Below are 21,173 nucleotides of genomic sequence, written 5' to 3'. Positions count from 1 at the left end.
ACAATCATGAAAATTAAAAACTTTTGAGCATCAAAAGACATTATAAAGAACACAAAGACACCCCACAGAAAGGGAGAAAATAATTGCAAATCACTCACTGATAAGGTATTAATATCCAGAACACAAGCATACCTCATTTTATCACACCTCACTTTTCTGCACTTTGCAGATACTGTGTTTTCTACAAATTGAAGGTTTGTGGCAACTCTACTGGTACCATTTTTTTTTCAACAGCATTTGCTCCTTTCATGCCTCTGTGTCACATTTGGTAATTCTCAGGATATTTCAAATTTTCATTATTATTATATTTGTCACAGTGCTCAATGACCAGTGATCTTTGATGTGACTATTATAATTATTTTGGGCCACCACGAACCATGTCCATATAAGACAGCAAACTTAATTGATAAACGTTATTACATATGTTCTGACTGCTCCACCAATTGGCCACCCCTAGTCTTTCTCCCTGTCCTTGGGCCTCCCTATTCCTGGAAAAACAATATTGAAATTAGGCCAATTAATAACCTTACAACAGCCTCAAGTGTTCAGGTGAAAGGAAGAGCCCTACCTCTCTCACTTTGAGTCAAAAACTAGAAATTATTAAGCTTACTGATTAATCTTCAAAGGCATGTCAAAAGCTAAGACAAGCCAAAAGCCACACCTCTTGTGCAAGTTAGCCAAATGGTGAATGCAAATGAAAAGTTCTTGAAGGAAATTAAAGCACTATTGTAGTGAACACACAAATGACAAGAAAGTGAAACAATCTTATTGCTGATATAGAGAAAATTTGAATGATCTGGATAGATCAAACCAGCCACAACATTCCCTTAAACCAAAGTCTAATCCCAGAGTAAGGCTCTAATTCTCTTCAATTCCATAAAGGCTGAGAGAGGTAAGGAAGCTGTAGAAGAAAAGAATGAAGCTAGCAGAGGTTGGTTTGTGAGGGTTAAGGAAAGAAGCAATCTCCGTAACATAAAATGCAAGGTAAAGCAGAAAGTGCTGATGTAAAAGTTGCAGAAATTTATCCAGAGGATCTAGTTAAGATAATTAATGAGGGTGGCTACACTAAACAACAGATTTTCAACATAGATGAAACATTATACTGGAAAAAGAGGTCAGCTAGGACTTTCATAGCTAGAGAGAAGTCCATGCCTGGCTTCAGCTTCAAAAGACAAGATGCCTCTCTTCTTAGGGGCTAATGCAAGTGGGGTCTTTAGAATGAAGTCAATACTATTTTACCATTTGAAAAGTCCCAGGGTCCTTAAGAATTAACACTAAATCTACTGCCTGTGCTGTACAAATGGAACAAAGCCTAGATGACAACACACCTATTTACGACATGATTTACCCAAATATTTTAAGCCCAGTGTTGAGACCTATTGCTCAGAAAAAGAGAATTCCTTTCAAAATATGGCTGTTCGTGGATAATGGACCTGGTCACCTAAGAGTGCTGATGGAAACAGAAGCGATTCATTCTTTTCATGCCTGCTAACACAACAGTCATTCTGCAGCCCACATGTTAAGAAGTAATTTTAACTTTTAAGTCTTTTTTTTTAAGAGATACATTTCATGGGGTGCCTGATCCTGGCGTCATGAGATCAAGCCCCATGTTGGGCTCTGTGTGCTGGGCATGGAGCCTGCTTAAGATTCTCTCTCTCCCTCTGCCCCCTATGCTCAGGCTCTCGCTCTCTCTAAAAAAATAAACAAAATCTAAAAAATATATATTTTCTAAGACTATAGTTGCCACAAAAAGTGATTCCTCTAATGAATCTGGGCAAAGTAAACTGAAAACCTTCTGGAAAGGATTCATCATTTTATTTTATTTTATTTTATTTTTTGGATTCATCATTTTAGATGCCATTAAGAATATTTGTGGTTCATAGGAACAGATCAAAATATCAACATTAACCTGAGTTTGAAGAAAGTTGATTTCAACCTTCATGGATGACTTTGAGGGGTTCAAGAGTTCAGTGGAGAAACTGCAGATGTGGTGGAAACAGCAAGAGAACTGGAATAAGAAGTGGAATCTGAAGATTTAACTGAATTGCTACAATCTCATGATAAAAGTTTAACAGGTGAGGAGCTAATTTTTATAAATGAGCAAAGAAAGTGGTTTCTTGAGATGGAATCTACTACTTGTGAAGATACTATGAACACTGTTGAGGGGTGCCTGGCTGGCTAAGTTAGAAGAGCATGCAACTCTTGATTTTGTGTCATGAGTCTGAGGCCCACAATTGCTGTAGAGATTATTTTTTAAAAAAATAATAAATTAAAAAATAATAATAATAAAATATAAAAAAAAACGTTGAACTGACAATAAAGGATTTAGAATATAAACTTAGTTAATAAAACAGCAGCAGGGCTTAAGAAGACCAACTTCCAATTCTGAAAGAAGTTTTACTGCAAGTAAAATGCTACCAAACAGCATCACACAGAGAAATTGTGAAAGGAAGAATCAATCAAATACAGCAAAACTTCACTGTAATCTTATTTTAAGAAATTGCCACAGCCACTCCAACCTTTAGCAACCACTATCTTGAACAATTGGCAACAATCAACACCAAGGCAAGAACCTCCACCAGCAAAAAGATTACGACTCACTAAGAGCTTGGGTGATAATTAGCATTTTCTTTTTAATAAAGTATTTTCAGGGGCACCTGGATGGCTCAGTTGGTTAAGTATCTATCTGACTCTTGGTTTTGGCTCAGGTCAAGATCTCATGGGTGGTGGGAATCAAGCCCCAAGTCAGGCTCCACAATCAGCAGGGAGTCTGCTTGAAGATTCTCTCCCTCTGCTCTGCTCCCCCTCGCTTACACGAGTGTACACACCCTCTCTCTCTAAAATAAATAAATAAATATTTACAAAATAAATAATAAATTAAATATTTTTAAATTAAGATATATATATATATATATATATATATATATATATTCCTTTTTTAAACACAATGCTACTTTACACTTAATAGACTATTGGATAATATATACTTGGTTTACATAACCGAGCGTAGGAAAACACGCTCAACATCACTAGCCATTAAGGAAACACAAATCAAAACTACAATGAGATACTATTTCACAACCACAGGATGGCTAAAATAAGAAACATAACAAGTGTAGGCAAGCATGTAGAAAAATCATAACCCTCATACATGACTGGTAAGCGTGTAAAATAGTGCAGCCACTTTGGAAAACATTTTGGTAGTTCCTCTAACTGTTAAACATAAAGTTACCATATGACCCAGCAATTCTACTTCTAGGCATACATTTAAAAGAACTGAAAGCAGAGACTCAGATCTTTGTATATCAATATCCACAGTAGCATTACTCACAATAGCAAAAAGGTGAAAAATGATCCAAATGTACAGTAACAGATGAATGGATAAACAAAACGTGGTATACACACATTACTCAGTATAGGAAGGAATTAAATTCTGCTACATGCTACAACATGGATGAACCTTGAAAACATGCTAAGTGGAAAGACACAAAAGGATAAATAATGTATGATTTTACTTATATGAGGTACCTAAAATAGGCAAATTCAGAGGAAAAAAGTAGAATGGAGGTTACCAGGGACTGGCAAGAGGGGAGGGAAAATGGGAAGTTATTTAGGGATTACAGTTTCTGGTAGGGACGATAAGCAAGTTCTAGAAATGAATATTGGCGATGACCACACATCATGAATGTACTTAATGCCACTGAATTATACAATTTAAAATGGCTCAGGGGCACCTGGCAGGCTCAGTCAGTAGAGCATACAACTCATGATCTCATAGTTTTGAGTTCAAGCCCTATGCTGGGTATAAAGATTACTTACAAGTAAAATCTTAAAGAAACAAAATGAATAGTAAAATGGCTCAAACAATAAATTTCATCTTATGTATAATCTACCACAGTAATAACTAAAGCCAGAAAATAAAACTATGTATATACCTGAACTTGTGAGAATCAGTCAAAAATTCACATGAAATATTTCACAAGCCCCTTATAACAATACTAAAATATATGGTTGAAAATACAGTCAGAAATCATAATTTAGTGCAACTTTTGCTTTTTCTCTCATATATATGAGAAAAGGCATATTTACTTATTTGTTAATATTAGAATCACAAGAGATACTGATAAGCAGTTGTCATCTTGGGTGCATTCACCCATCCTCAAAGTGACAAATACATAAAGATGAGCAAAACTCTCTTAAATTCTTTTGCAATCTACAATTGTCTAACTTCTAATAAATTCTTTTTTTTATTTATTATTTATTTATTCATGAGCGATATATAGAGAGGCAGCGACGTAGGCAGAAGAAGAAGCAGGCTCCACACAGGGAGCCCGATGTGGGACTTGATCCTGGGACCCCAGGATCATGCCCTGAGCCAAAGGCAGACACTCAGCCACTGAGCCACCCAGGCGTCCCCTAATAAATTCTTCTAGCACATATAGAACTGCCATGCCATGCAGTTCTCTTGGACCTATAATTTTAACTTTCAGTCACATTCCCACAAACTTACAAATTGGGAGTTTGAGATATGAGCCACATGTTAAACATTTAGAAGAAAACATGAAAATGAAAGTTAAAAGATATATCTTAAAAGAAAACTAAATAAGATAACTTGATTTTTAAAAGCAACACATCGGGACGTCTGGGTGGCTCAGCAGTTAAGCATCAGCCTTTGGCTCAGGGCGTGATCCTGGGGTCCTGGGATCGAGTCCCACATCGGGCTCCCTTGTATGGAGCCTGCTTCTCCCTCTGCCTGTGTCTCTGCCTGTGTGTGTGTGTTTGTGTGTGTGTGTGTCTCATGAAAAAATAAAAATATTTTAAAAATAAAAAAAATTTTAAATAAAATAAATAAAAAACAACACATCACAATTATATAAAGGCACCAACAATTGTAACCATCTGGTTCTCTCCATCATCAAGCATATGCTGAATACCTATTTGTACTTAAAACAATGCAAAGTGGTTTAAAAAAAGATTCCTCCTCAAGAAGCTTAAAATCAAGTGGAAAGATTAAATTAATACACATAAAACAATACCATGTATATGTAAAAATATTCAAATACCAAGGATACAAACTAAGAGTCATAGGAATTCAAAGGAGATAAGTGCTAGATAGTCCAGGTATGTTTCAGAGAAGGTAAGATCTAGAAAAAGTCTAGAAGTCCAGAAATATAAGTAAAATCAAATGAAAATGAACCCTTCATAATCTAGCTTCATCTTTCCTGTTCACCACTTTGCACAATATAAATTAGAATAGATGAAGATAGAGAAAAAGTCACTCCACATAAGAGAAATCACAGAAACACAAAATGAAGAGAGCAAACCAACTGTCCCAAATTTAAGAGATTAAAAATTTTAGGCAGAGGGGTACCCGGGTAGCTCAGTCAGTTAAGCCTCTTGACTCTTGATTTTGGCTCAAGTCATGATCTCAGGGCTGTGAGATGGAGCCTGACATCCAGCTTCATACTGGGCATGGGGCTGCTTGGGATTCTTTCTCTCACCCTCTCACTCTGCCCTTCCCCCATCACCACCACCCTCATCAGCACATGCACACTCTCTCAAAAGAAAAAAAAAAGCTATGTAGAAGTACATATTAAATTATGCAAATTATTTGAAAAAGTTCCAAAAATTGCATGGAATTTGACATGATTTTACCATGTTTTCCTATTCACACCACTAAGTATTTGCTATTTATGAAAAATTTGAGTGTCTTAGAACCAATCAAATCAAGGCTCATCTGCAAAATGTCGGCACTAAATTTAATCAAAGCTGCTAATTATAACAAATTACGAATCTACGAGTCATTGCATACAAGATTGTGTTTCCTTTTTCCTTCATATTTTCTACTGAGTGCTTCATGGATTCAGATAATTTTAGTTTAGGGCCAGCAGGTATTCTTTTTAACCCAAATTTTAAATGTGAGGCAGGTATTCTTTTTAACCCAAATTTTAAATGTTTATATTTCTGGAACATTTGGAATATTTGTATAAAGGTCATGAAACAACTATAATTTATCCTGTAAAAATACAATTTACCAGATTATTACTATTAGTTTTATTCTGTCAGCTTTCTTTCTATTCAAAGAGCACTAAGTTGTCCCACTCATTCAATCAACATTTTAATAAGCCCCATCATTTACCTTCTAGGCCCCGGAGTTATTCTCAAGGTTTTCAGAACTCCTATAAAGTAGACAGTCAATTAAACTAGCAGCTGTAATGCAGTGGAATAACCACTACAATAGAAGTATGGTTACAGTACAGCATAGAAGGGGAGGAAAAGTAGGAGCAGTATCAGGGAAAGCTGCTGAGAGGACCTGATGCCTGGGCTTAGTTTTGATGGATGAGGATCCAGTTAGGCAGACAGTTGAGGGATAAAGATGCATGTCAATTAATCAATAAGCATGTACTTCATGCCAGCCACCACAATAATACACTTGCCCTAACTTCAAAACACTACTTATCTTATCAGAAATTTACTTCATACAGAAAAGGCTTAAAATTTGGTCTTAAAAAGGAGTTCACATCTCATTTTTTTTAATGCACCATGCACACACACGAAAAGTAAACATTCTATGATTTTATTTATACAAGACTGAAAAAATAGATAAAACTAATCTATAGGGACAGAAGTCAGAACAGTGGTTACCTGAGGGGCAGTATCAACCGGAAGAGGGCAAGAAAGCTTACTGGGGTGTCGGAAACGTTCTCTACCTTGGTTTTTGCATGGTGGTTGCTTGCGTACATAGCTAAAATTTCATCAAGCTATATAGCATCATTTGTGCACTTCAGTGAATGTAAGTAATAAAAGAAGGCATTTCAAGATCTGGGGAAGCAGCGCACAGAGTGGGCAAAGGCCAAGTCACAGAAACTACCAGGACTTCCCACACTAAAGACTGACTTCAAACTACAGGGTGTTGGGTACCTTCCACTGAGGAGCATCTGAATAAAATGACCAGATGTATATTTCAGAAAGGTTATTCTGGTAGAAATATAAAAAATGGACTGAAAAGGTAGGAGACTAATAGTCCAGAGGACAGATGAAGGACTTTTCTAAAGTAATGACTTTAAAGATGGAAAAGAAACAGAAGATAGTAAGAAGGTAGCACCAAGGGACACTGTGATCGATTAAATGTGAACAGAGAAAAGAAAGAGTCTCAACTGATAACCAGATTTCTGGGTTGGGCCCATGGGTAAATCACTCATATACAATATATAAGCAGGTCTGTAAAAATCTAAGTTGCATTTAGCTTTGGACTCTACTGAAATAACATAAATGTTCCACACAAAAGGACACCTTCTTCTATGAGATGTTATTTACTACCAACTGTTCAATCGGTTGATATCCTATTTCTTTCATTATTTCAATATATTTGCTTGGCAATCTTCTGTCAACTTCAATTGACATCTGTATGGTACCAATGATATGACGATAAAAAATGTTTCCACCATTGAACACTTCTTACTACACCTCTAAGCCTATAAAGAATAAGCAATTTGTTCTCCTTCCATAATTAGCTATAAAGAGGTATTCTTACCTCAGCATCTCTGACAAATGACAACTTCTGATCTGTAACACTCGACACAGTGGAAGATTTCATTTATTGGTGCTTGCATTAAGAATTTCTAAGCCAAATTTATTAATCAAACAACTGTTCTAAACCCACCACAGGGATCCCTGGGTGGCGCAGCAGTTTGGCGCCTGCCTTTAGCCCAGGGTGTGATCCTGGAGACCCGGAATCGAATCCCACATCGGGCTCCCGGTGCATGGAGCCTGCTTCTCCCTCTGCCTGTGTCTCTGCCTCTCTCTCTCTCTCTCTCTCTCTCTGTGACTATCATAAATAATAAATAAAAATTTAAAAAATAAATAAATAAATAAAATAAACCCACCACAGCTTCCTACCACAGCTGCTCACCAATAGATTCCAAAACCAACTTTAAAGCAGAGCCAAAAATGACACAGTAAGATTTTAATACAATTCTTTAAAGGCAAAAGATGCAAATAAATAAATAAATAAATAAATGTACACAGGGCAGCCTGGATGGCTCTGTGGTTTGGCACTGCCTTCAGCTCAGGGCCTGATGATCCTGGAGACCCGAGATCGGGTCCCGCGTCAGACTCCCTAGGTGGAGCCTGCTTCTCCCTCTGCCTGTGTCTCTGCCTCTCTCTGTGTCTCTCATGAATAAATACATAGAATCTTTTAAAAATAAATAAATACATAAATATACATAGACATAAAAATATGAGTTTTAAGTCTCAAGGCATACACTCATAAGCACACAAACATTTATCCTGAACCAAGTTTTTTTCTAAAAGTTTAATCTAGTTTTTAGGAAAGATTGCTTTGATATGCAATTCAGTCATTCAACAGGTATGTATTGAGTAGCTAAAATAGGGCAAATTACGTGCAGTTGCTAGAAATATGGCGGTGAACAGAACAGACATGCTGTCACCTCATGGAGTTTTATAGTCTAGTAGTACATGATCAGGAAAACTGCATTCTAGGGCAATGTGTCAGTTTCTAACTGACCATGCAATGAATCTGACCTTGGCTTACATTAAGACCCACATGACCAGAGATCAAGTACAAGGATTATTGAAAAGAACTTCAAAAACAATTACTTGGTAAAAAACAGAGAGCCTCTTGGAAATTGAATAGCAGAACAAAAATATAAGAATTATTTTAAAGTAAGAAAAAGAGCTCAAGAGTAAAGGTCTTAAAGCTTTATCTCCCATGAACCCTTCTTCAGGAAGCTACCAGAGGATGAGTTCCATCAAAATAATATAGTAATTCAAGAAACAGGAAACAAGGGATACAGAGAACAGGGGATCCAACACAGAATAGTGAAGGAAAGCTCCAGGATAATGGTGAAGGAAGATCCCAAGACGGCAGCTATGCTTCGAGCACAGGGGCAATAGGTACAGATTGGAGTAGGCCAAAAAGTTCCAAGAAAATTTTCCAACATAATGGAGTAAGCATGTGATGTATATTAACATATGGATAGATTTAACAAGATAGTGGGAACTTTGGGAGTTGAATTACAGTAAAAAGAAACCTAAGCAAATAAAAACAGAAGGCAATTATTACAGGAAATACTTAGGAGGAAATCAATTATACAGGAAAGGAAAAATAATCTTACTATATTAAACAGCTTAGCTGTGAAAAGCATTTATAAAGACCTAATTGCATAAAAACTGAACAATGATCTAACCAAAATTTTAAAATACATGTACCAATATGAGGAAATGGGACTATAGAAAGAGCATACATGTGTGTACTTAGAGGATGAGTAGCAGTGAAATTAAGAGCTACATCCTAATCTTTAACAGTGGAATGCCAGTAAATATTCCTTAAATGGAAAAAAAGGGAAAAAGTATCACTATAAAAGTATTATGTGGAGATACAATGTAAAGACCAAATTAATAAATTTAAAATATTAAAAGTACTGGACAGTAAGCGGAGGAAAACTGGAAAGGGAGAGAGGATAACAGTACTACTGTTTCCATTACAAACCCTGGAGTACCATTTGATTCTAAATTATGTGTATATATCACTGCTATAAAAATTAAAACTAAAAGACTGGGGGAAAAAAAGGTGGGGGGAGGAGCATTAGCCATGGAACATTAGATAAAAAGAATCTTGGGCCAAAAAAAATAAATAAACTATAAGTAAAATTTATTTGTTTGTCTTAGCTCTATTCCCAACGTGGGGCTCGAGCTCTCAACCCTGAGCTCAAGAGCTGCATCCTCTATGCACTGAGCCAGGGAGATACCCCTAAAATGTATTCTTAAATCACGTGGACTATTTAGAAACAATGAGAGCACTTGTATGCTGATGTGAATATTATCATCAGCTTCCAAAGTAACGCTGTACAACAATTTAAGCAAACAAGTTTCCAACTGTAACCTTACATTTGGCAGTAAGATGATACTTGTCACCACTGAAGAAAAGTACATAAAGATCATTGTATAAATCATTTCATGAATAAAATTATTAAATATTTTACTGAAAGACTTCTCAAGTGTTCATCAACATAATACTTAATGCCATACTAATCTCTTAATGTCTGTCTACTCAGGAATTTACACTATTAGGTATCTAACCTAAATATCTGAACAGACAAAATTACATACTATATTTAAGGCTCTTACATTTTTAATGTAACATTCATTCAAAATCTTTAGCACATTTTTCTTTTTCTTTTAAGCTTTTATTTATTCATGAGAGAGACAGAGAGACAGAGGCAGAGACACAGGCGCAGAGGGAGGAGCAGGCTCCATGCAGGGAGCCTGATGCAGGGACTCCAGGATAATGCTCTGGGCCCAAGGCAGGTGCTAAACCACTGAGCCACCCAGAGATCCCTTTAGCACATTTTTCAAAGTTGATTAAAGGAAAAGAAATCTTGATACCAATACATTGCTTAGTTTACTCATTCCCTATTACTTGATCCTTTACCCTCCAACCTTACAAACATTATGCAGTTCTCCAAATTTTGTATCATTTATACATTCACCCAGCCATCGAATATTTACTTAGCACTTAAAATATACACAGCACTGCATCTATCCTGGCACTAGAGATTCATCATCATGTCTGACAATAAACATGTTAATTTATATATTACGATAAAAGCTATAAATGAACCATACAGAATAGTGCAATACTGACAGAAGAACACTTCATAAAAGATAAAAGAAGGCCTCACGGAGACCATAAGAGTTCACACTTCAGGTGTGAAGAATGATGAGCCAGACCTGTGAAAATTTGTAAGCAGCCTTTCCAGGCTGAGAGGAAAGGAATAACAAGACCTGATTTGAATTTTAGGATTATACTGGCTGTTGTGTGGAACTGGAAAACCACTGCATGGTATCTTAGCAAGAGACAATGGCAGCTGGGACTAGAAGTAGTAGCAACGAAAGTGAATCAAAGGTAACAGACTAGACTGGATACCAAACTAACAGAACTGGATGACAGACTCACACTGGGGATAAGAAGATAAGTCAGATGGCAAAAGAAAAGGAAGAACTGAGCAAGTCTACAGATTCTTGGTTTTAGCAACTATGTTCCAATAGTGGTAGCATTTACTTAGGTGGAAAAAACCGCAGGGGAGGACTGCTTGATAGAAGGGTCCTTTTCATAAAAGAATCTCTTTAGTCTTTCAAGAGTCATTAGAAAAAGGCAAGAAACCACAAGTAGCCTTAAAAGGCTTTTCTCTCTAGGGCTACAATACTGAGACAATGTAACTTCATGGAAATGAAAGAGAAGCTGGAAAATTTCTCTGTAAAACTTCACTTTAGCATAGTTTTCCTTTAATGCAGTCCTACCTATATCAAGGACTCCAACCTTGTTTACAAAATAATGATAATCTTGAGATTTCCCTGAAATAAAAAGAGCCTTATGTTAATGAATACTAAATCCCTAATAAAGAAGGGTGTTAAAGGAGGCCTTCATCTTTGAATAGATCTTCTCATAGATAGGTCTCTGACTTTAACAGTATATACTATACTGGTTTTATCAGGCTTTTGTCAGTAATTAACTATCCATTCTTGACTTCCAAGAGATCTTTATTATTAGATAAAAGAAGATAACTGATTAGGATACAGTAAAAAGGTGGAACAGCTCAATTTATTTATTTTTTTTAAAGCAGATCTTGTTTATTTATTGAGGTATTCTACACCCAACATGGGTTTTAAACTCACAACCCTGAAATCAAGAGTCACATGCTCCTAGGACTGCACGCTCCAGGCACCCTTAGACTAGCTCAATTTAAACACATTTATCATCAAGCCCAAAAGGTAAAAGCAGAAGCATAAACAAGCCCTAAACAGAGAAGCCATGTTTTCTGGATACTATATGAATAGAACTCTCAGTTCCATTTTAAGTCTTCTAAGTACTTAGTACTTATCAGACCATCAATCTTTTTTTTTTTTTTAATTCATTCTTGAGAGACAGAGAGAGAGGCAGACACACAAGCAGAGGGAGAAGCAGGCTCCATGCAGGGAACCCGACGCTGGACTCAATCCCGGGACTCCAGGATCCTGCCCTGGGCTGAAGGCAGTGCCAAACCGCTGAGCCACCTGGGCTGCCCCATCAACCATTTTTTAAATCAGAGAATAGGTGACATACATTATATTAGTTTTAGGTGACTTGACAATTACATACGTTACAAAATGTTCACCATGATTACTGTAGTTAACATCTGCCACTATACAAAGCTATTACAATATTGACTATATTCTCTATGCTGTACTTTCCATCCCCATGACTTAATTATTTTATAACTGGAGTTTGTACCTCTTAATCTCCTTCACCTATTTCACCCATTCCCCCACCTTTCTCCTCTCTGGCAACCACTAATTTGTTCTCTGTATTTATCAATCTATTGTTGTTTGTTGCTGTTGGTTTATTCACTTGTTTTTTAAGTTCCACACATAAATGAAATCATATGGTATTTGCCTTTCTCTGTCTGACTTGTTTCATTTAGCATAATACCCTCTAGCTCTATCTATGTTGCCCCAAATCAAAGTACCAACTTTTAATTCATAAATAAAATCTCTCCACCTCTGCAGCTTAACATCAAAGCTTCTAATCCAGCTCTCAGCACTAATCTCTAGTACTTCAAATCCAAAAATGGATTTCCTACAGTCACAGCAAGAATAATAATCACTTCTCTAACTTTTCCTGTGACCTACCATGCAATCAAATGCCAAAAATCTTCTCTTTCTCCTGAGAGAACATCTCACGATTGGTTGGTCACCACATTCCCAACTCTGGGTACTTACACATCTTTCTGGAAGGCAACCCTGAATGCTGTCACTGTGAAGTCTCTCTAACCAAGCACAAAGACAAACAATGAACAAGAAAAAACAAACAACAGCTGTCCAGTTTGGTAAATGGGGAGGCCATTAACCATCAAGTGATGTCACCTCATTCTGTTCATCCTCCCCAAATCCAGGGTTCATTGGTGGATTTATCTCTGCTTTGTCATGAACACTCCGTACGGAGTGTCAAACTGGAAATTATGAAGAACACCACCTGTGTAATTATTTAGGTGACTACATATAAGCAGACTAACTTAAAATTGCCCGATTTTTCTCTTTACGTATAATAACAGCTGGTTAGGTATACGTGCAAATGGCTTAACCAAAACCTGCAATTTCACCCTAATGCAATAAAGCTGACTGGTATATTTAATAAATTCAAACGAAGGCAAATAAGTGAGAATAGTGCATACCAGAAGGTACCAACTGTGAAATTAAATTTTCATTTATACAACGCTGTATTATGCTAAACCAGCTAACCTTACATCATAGGCAGTGTAATATCAGTAAAATTTTAATATTAATACCTATGAAACTTGGTGAATAAAATCTTGGTTGGGGAGTCAATAAAACATTGACATATGAGGGCTGGTGAATAAGTAAAAAAAAAAAAACTACTGGAATCTTCAACTATTACATACTTAATTATCCCACTAGCAAAGACAACAACCTTTAAGTGATGATGAAATTAAGTTCTTTAACACAATTACTGAGCACATACTAAAAAATGAGCAGTGTTAGGCACTTTCAGGCCAATACACCAACACACACTCTACATCCCTATAGCACTTCCTTCTATATATAGCACTGTGGCATTTACATACTATATGCTGATCATTTATAAACAATATATATATTACTTTTTGAAAATTTCAAAAACTTTAAAAAGAAGTTTTACTATTTTATTCCTACATCCCATGGATAGTCCTGAATACACCTTGAGGTATATACACTTCATTGGACTGCCCAGCTTATACCCCCCAACGACAGAGAGTAAGCCATCTTTGTTTCTTTGATGCCTAAGTCATTGGCAGCACTCAGTAAAAATTTGCTGGATGAATGAGCAAAGGAGCACTCAAAAACATTAAACCACAGCATAATTTCTGACATGCTATATTTCATCACCCAACTACTTATACTTAGTCTAATTTAAGTGCCAAATTTTTCTTAAAGGGATTAGAAGAAATTCACCCACTATATTTTATTAACACAGTTTAAAAGCTAAGGACAATTTCAATTCAGCCAATTCTTGGGGGGAAGAAAATAAAGCCTTATAATTCTGTTTCCAGAATGATGAAAAGGAGAGAAGAACTAAAGAACTGGAGGTTTTTAAGGTTTCTTGGAGTTCTGAAATACTCTAAACTGCAACTCATCTTTCATTCAATTTTTTTTAATGCTATGTTCCAAGCATTTAGAATATATTTTTAGAAATACACAAGCCACAAACTTAGATGCAAGAGGAAGTGAAGTAAACAGATGAACATAGCTGCTAAAATTCTCAGGACCCATGAAGTACAGTAGACAGACTTGAGGAAATACATGCAATCTAAGCAAGGGCCAAGCCTTCAAGGAACAGCCTATTTCTGTTCATACAAGACATGACAGATACATACAGAGATACCAAAAATAAAAGCTGCTAATATGTCTACCTTAAAAAAAATTTTAAGGTATGCTATCAGAAAACTATTAATGTTTACATAACTGACATAGTCTAGCCAAAATGGCATACAATACCAATCTTCCTAATTTCTAGAGCTTCTGCAATGTAAATGAGAAGTCACCAGACCGCCCTTCACTTAAGACCGGTAAGCTTTATTTGTCATTAACATAACACTCCATTTCCAAGGCTCCATTTTAGAAGATAAACTGCCCGGAATTCCATGTCTGTTTCCAGTAATATATGGTTGACTATTTTTTTTAATACTACCTAATTACGGTTGGGCATTATTTACTGCTTAATAATTTCAAATAAAGCCAAGGGGATGGGTATTTCAGTAGTTTATCAAGCTTTTTACTTGTATAGTGATACACATAACCTACAATGTGTCCAATCCTCTCCCTATCCTCCACCCCCATTCACCTTACATTCACCTGTTAAGTCTTAATTACTTCCAGAGGTTTCAGTACCTATTTAGATTCTTCACATTTCCCTCAAATTTCCCAAACCATTTTTTAGCTCTATCTAAAGCTTTATATAAATTCCTTCTATAGGGGATCCCTGGGTGGCTCAGCGGTTTGGCGCCTGCCTGTGGCCCAGGGCACGATCCTGGAGTCCCGGGATCGAATCCCATGTCGGGCTCCTGGCATGGAGCCTGCTTCTCCCTCTGCCTGTGTCTCTGCCTCCCTCTCTCTCTCTCTATCATAAATAAATCTTTAAAAAAAAATTCTTTCTATTATCTTAGTAAAAGAAATTCTATAGTTGGAGTCCCTAGGTAGCTCAGTCAGTTAAGCATCTGCCTTAGGCTGAGGTCATGATTACAGGTTCCTGGGATCAAGCCTGGAGAACACTGAGTCAGACTCCCTGCTCACAGCTAAGTTGGCTTTGCTTCTCCCTTTCCCTCTGCCCCTCCCCCCTCTGGTGCTCACTCTCTCAAGAGAATAAAATCTTAAAAAACTAAAAATTCTATAAGCCACCCTGCATCTGGGTGGCTCAGTTAAGTGTCTGCCTTCAGCTTGGGTCATGACCCTAGGGTCCTGCTCAGCAGTAAGTCCCCTTCTCCTTCTTCCTCTGTCCCTCTCACCTGTCCCCATCATGTGTGCACGCTCTCACAAAAAAGTAAAATCTTTAAAAATAAATAAATTTATTAAATTTATTATTTAAAATTATTTAAAAAATAAATCTAATATTTACTACAGTAAACAGTACGTTCAAAAAATTATCCACTTTTTTAAAAAAGCTCCTGGTTTACATTTAGAAATACTATTTATCAACAAGCTTCTCTCTTTTGCTTTTATTTTCCTCTGGGGTAAAACTGATAAAACATAAACTTATTCCAAGAATAGTTTAAAAAGGTTTTAACAAATATTTTTGCCACCTCTTCAAATATTCTTTTTAAAATTCAACTTAATAAATTGAGCAAAGACCTTCAATTAAAGCAGTTTAAAATGCACCTATTAATTTCATTGATATTTACAAAGGTGCTAACATCTTAGTTTGATACGAGAGTAAGCAAGGTAGTTTAATAAAAGTTAAATTTTAGAATTCCTTTAATGCCAGCTACATCACCCCCAAACTTAAGAAACTGAACATTTCTGAACCATGAAGCTGTAAACCAATCTGACTGATGTCCTCTTTCATGCCATGTAAGCCATTGCCTAATTGAGCCCAGACCTGTCAGGCTCGACAGCATCCCGGAAATGACTAGCCTACTAAAGCTGGAAACACATCAAGAATTTGGAATATTTCTTATATTGAGAAAAAAGTTCAAGTGATATTGTCCATAAGAACAATCATTACACTGTTCTGTAGAAAAAAAAAAAAAAAGATATAAAGAGCATATTTTTTGTTATTCTGGTCAGGCCACAACGAATACACCTAAATTCTGTACCTATTTTCCGGTGATGTCCCTCTGAATTTATCTTTTTTCCTACATATGAACAAGAGATCACTTACTAAATCCTCATTTTGAATGCCTGTCTTTTAATCCAGTTTTTATTTTTATATCCTTAGCTACTGAAACTATCACCTGGAGCATGGCTGGTTTCTTGACTTACAAACCTGTTCACAATAATGCCAAGCATCCAACCTGCTTAAATGTTTCACTTCTTACAGAGAAGATCCATTAAATGTCGAAAAGAAATACATACATACACACATAATCAAATCCCGTCATGAAAAATTAAGTCACATTCCGGCCATAACCTGCAATAGGCACTTCCAGTTAGCGTGTGCTTTAGTGATCACGGACAGCGGTATCAGAGTAACTGGTAGGGGGTTGGGGCTGTTAACACTGTGCACCAGAGCCAATAAGCAGCAGGCGAGGACTGGCAGCAAGGCCGGTCTCTAAAGGGAGCTATAACACAATATCAGAATGTTGGGTTTCCGAATATGCCATTTTACCGGGAGGAGGGGGCGAGAACTGGGGATCAAGTGCAATGTAAGGCTCTGGCCAACGTCTAAGGAGATGAAATCTAAGACAAGGTCCTGTGGCAACACCAGCTGTCCAGTCTCATCTCACCTCCAATGCAACTTAATTTGAGGTCGTTCTTATCAAAGTCAGTCGCTCAAAGGGTGAGGCGGGTGGCAAGAGTGGACGATGATAGCCCCCCTAGAGGCTGGCAGAGGCCCTCGGAAAAGGCGGAGACTTCGCAATTGGAAGGGGCTGTCAGCAGCAGACAGAGCAGAGGGCTGTGCAGCCGCCTCCCCTCTCCCTTCCTTGACCAAGGCTGTTGGGGACAAGCTTAGGATGTTGTCGGGGTTCATGGAGTGATAGGAGAAAATGGCAGTAAAGGATGAGGGAGGCTGGAAGGGCTGGTGCCACCCAAGAAAGGAGGGAGAGGAAGACCTCCCTGGACACATCCAGCATAACAACGCCACCAAAGAGCACGGGCATTTCCCAACCAGCGCCAGATACCCGTCTGTCTGGGAAAGCGGCTCCCTCTTCCATACGGTCCCAATTCCCAAACACCGCTCCCACCCGACCCTTCTCCCCCAATTATATTCCCCGTCGCTGGCCTCCTTTCCCATCCGCCTCTGGCGCCCCACGCCCTCAACCTCCCCTCCTCTTCCCCGGTCACCCACCCTCGGGGCAGCCCGTCGCTGGCCTCCCCCACAGCTCGCCCAGACCCCTCCCCCCTCACCTCTCCTCAGCGCCTCCTCGTAGCTGAGGAATCCGATCCGTGACTCCTTGGCGCCCATGCTCCCCTCATCCCCTCGGCCGGGGGTCGGAGCCTGATCTCGCCCCCACCCCCCCTCCCGCCCACGACTCGGCGTCCCTGGGTGACGGTGTCGGCGTCCCCCAGCCCCCTCCTCCCCCAACACTAACAAGTGCGGCTTCTGCCCCGGCAGCTCCTCCCGGCCGCCGCCACCGCCTCCATGCCGAATCACGTGACCCGCTCCCACCCCGCCCCCTTCCCCTCCCTCCTACTCCGCCCTTCTCCTCTCTCCTCCCTTCCCTTTCCTCCTCACGCCCTCTTCCCTCCCCCTCCCCCCTCCCGCCGGCCCCGCCGAGGGTCACCTGACCCGAGGCCGGGGATTGTTCCGGGTAATGGCCGCCAGGGGCCACACACTCCGCCCCGCCCCGCGCTCTCCGCGCGCAGGAGCGTAGGGGAGTGGCCGGATCCCGCGCGTAACGCATCATATCCCCGCTTCCCGCCAATCCGGAGCCGCAGGGCCCGGGAGCCTCCGCCCACCCGAGGGGGCGACTTCCGGAGCGTTAGGGGCTGAGTCTCCCGCCCACCCGTTCTGGCGTCTGATGGGCGGGGCCGGAGCGACTGGCGACTGGCGGTTGGTCTGTCCTTGGACAGGCCCCATCTTGGGTGGAATCTTAGGGAATCGGGGTGTGAGGGGTGCAGTGAGAACGGGGCGGGCTGGGGAGAAACTCCTATAACGTTATGGGAAGTTTTGGCTGGGAGGGAGTTGTGAAGGGAAAGAGCCTCTCAGGGATCTCCTGTGACGAAAGCGTCCTTAATCCTGGTGGGGAGATCCCTGAGGGAAATGAACCTTGTGGAAAGTTTGGGATATCTTTTCACGTTATCCGTTTCCCCCCTACACCCACGTTGACTACTCTAGATTTTGTTTCATGTCCGCAAGCTCACCTCCCGGCCGTGAGCCTGTTGTGCAGAATCTCTGGAAGCTACTGTGCAAAAGGCGTAGCGACTCCCAAGGGTTGCTCCCCACCAGGGATGTGAGGCTTACAACGGAGATCCTTGCTTTTCAAAAAAAAATTTTTCTTGGGGATCCCTGGGTGGCGCAGCGCTTTGGCGCCTGCCTTTGGCCCAGGGCGCGATCCTGGCGACCCGGGATCGAATCCCACATTGGGCTCCCGGTGCATGGAGCCTGCTTCTCTCTCTCCTCTCTCTCTCTCTGTGACTATCATAAATAAAAATAAAAAGATTTTCTTACTGTGGTAAAATACCAACAGAATTTACCATTTTTAAGTACCTCGTCATGAATGGATTCATACAGTATGAATATATTCTTTCATGTCTGGCTAATTTGACTTAGCGCAATGTCCTCTGGGTTTGTCTCTGTTGTATGTGTCAGAATTCCCCCGATTTACTATGTGACCCAAGATTCCACTTGTAAGTATATGCCCAAAAGGATTGGATGCAGGGACATATTTATACACGGCATTTATAGACCATTATTCACAGCAGCCAAAATGTTGAAATAACCCACATGTCCATCAATGGACAGATGAATAGATGTGGTATAGTTGACCCTTGAGCACAGATTTGAACTGGATGGGTCCTCTTGTATGTGAATTTTCTTCCATAAATACAGTATTGTACTGTAAATATATTTTCCTTATGGTTTTCTTAGCATTTTATTTTCTCTAGCTTATTTTAAGAATACAGTATACCTACAGCACGCAATATCTATGTTAACTGTTACTGGCAAGTTTCTGGTTAATCAACAGTAGGCTATTAGTAAAGGTTTGGGGGGACTCACACAAGGATTTTTGCCTACGCAAGACGGTTGGTGAGTGTATATATATGTACACAGACACACACATATGTGCATAGGTGTCTGTGTGTAGGTACACAGTTGACTCCAATTCCTCGCATTTTAAGTTTATTCAATTTGTTTTTGTTAGTCTTCACCCTCAAAGTCACAATGTAAAGTTTTTGGATAAGGAAATAACTTTCAAGAATAACCATTTGGATGAGGTTAGATGGGAGGTGCCAGTTAGGTAATTCAGAGCTAGCAAAAGGATTTTAGTTCCTAAAACCAACAGATTATAATATGCCCCGATCGAGAAAGAAGGCAATACTCTTGTTTTCTCCACTCACCTTTCCTGGCAGACCAGATTAGCAGCGTGGCATTAGTCACTGTGCTGCCCTTTCCAGTTCACCATGAGGCAGTTAATTTTAAGACCTCAGATTAGTTTCATTACTAAAAGGTCATGAATGAAGGGGTTGGGAATGTACTCCAAAGCCTTTAATTTCCAGATCATTAGTTTGGTATAGACAGAAGTCTCCAGACAAAACAACTCTGTCATCTGCAGTTAGATTATCATAATTAATGGGAAGTGAATCTTAAGGGCTCAGCTGAAGGGGAAAAGACCCCCTAAGAGATCAACTGCATCATACCCAAGTATTACTACTGTCCCAAATAATACCTAAAAGGAACCTTGGTGTACAAAAGATAAGCCTGGGTGATTATCTACCCATTTGATTTACAGAGGAATTGGAGGCAGATTGTTTTAACTCTTTGTAGTACCTGGCCTGCTTAAAAGATAGGACTAAGGGGTGCCTGGCTGGATCAGTGATTGAGCATCTGCCTTTGGCTTAAGTGGTGATCCTGGGGTCCTGGGTTCAAGTCCTGCATCAGGCTTCCCCCTGCCTATGTCTAGGAAGCCTACTTCTCCCTCTGCCTATGTCTCTGTCTCTCATGAGTAAATAAAATTTAAAAAAAAAAAAAAAAAAAGGTTGGACTAAGAGTTGGACTTAATCTATGGCATGATAGTAAATTATTATAAAATACTCAGGAAAGAATAGATTATAAACTTTATAATGAAAGATTTACAGCAGTAGTAACACACAGGAACTTTTAAAATTTCCTCCGTGGTTTCAGGCCTGCCTTCCCATAGGGTCATAAAAATTTTCATACCAATCACAGAGTTTACCATGGATTAAACACTTCTCAAAATTGTGAATTGAAATAGCAAGCTAGGAAATAGTATTTCTCCTTTGTCTGAGTTAAATTAAGCATATTATTGAAGGCAGTGAAGCAGATAGTTATGCCTGATGGGAATTTTAAGTGTTAAACTGGGATTAAAACCTGCCTTTTGGTTTGTATTACACAGTATCAGGCAGTCAAATGTTAAATATCCCTCTATAACTTAAAATTGACACAGTACTTAAGTTTGATGATGTAGAAAATCTAAAGTCTACTTATGCTGAAAGGAATTCTATTAATCATTTAGTTTGTCCACTTTCATTATATTTCACTTAATCTACTGAAGAGTTGGCCAGCCACCTGACTTTAAGCATTAGGTTGCACTTGGGGAACCATTGTTTTAACTATAATTACATGCCTGTGAAAGAGTTGTCCATATGAAAATTTAAAGCATGGGAGATTGCCATGTAATTTCTACTTCCAGTTGAGCAACCTAAATGACAATGTTCCTCAGTTTGTACTCCCAAAGAAATAACATAGGATAGAGTCATTTTAGGACTTGTTAAAGAAG

General features: G+C 39.0%; 1 protein-coding gene across 2 annotated transcripts in view; it reads right to left on the bottom strand.

Annotated features, from left to right (window-relative positions):
- The window catches only part of USP32 (ubiquitin specific peptidase 32), a 205,565-nt gene extending 187,851 nt beyond the window's left edge, over positions 1–17,714 (bottom strand). For both annotated transcript variants that reach the window (XM_055320812.1, XM_055320821.1), the window contains exon 1: positions 17,620–17,714. In XM_055320812.1, coding sequence (XP_055176787.1) covers positions 17,620–17,677 — 58 coding nt within the window. In that variant the 5' untranslated portion in view covers positions 17,678–17,714. The remainder of the gene's footprint in view (positions 1–17,619) is intronic.
- Positions 17,715–21,173: the final 3,459 nt, after the last annotated feature.

The sequence above is a fragment of the Nyctereutes procyonoides genome, unplaced genomic scaffold, assembly GCF_905146905.1.
Source record: "Nyctereutes procyonoides isolate TBG_1078 unplaced genomic scaffold, NYPRO_anot_genome, whole genome shotgun sequence".
Lineage (NCBI taxonomy): Eukaryota > Metazoa > Chordata > Mammalia > Carnivora > Canidae > Nyctereutes > Nyctereutes procyonoides.
The sequence above is the reverse complement of the archived record's forward strand: the minus strand, read 5'-3'. Positions and strand labels throughout refer to the sequence as shown.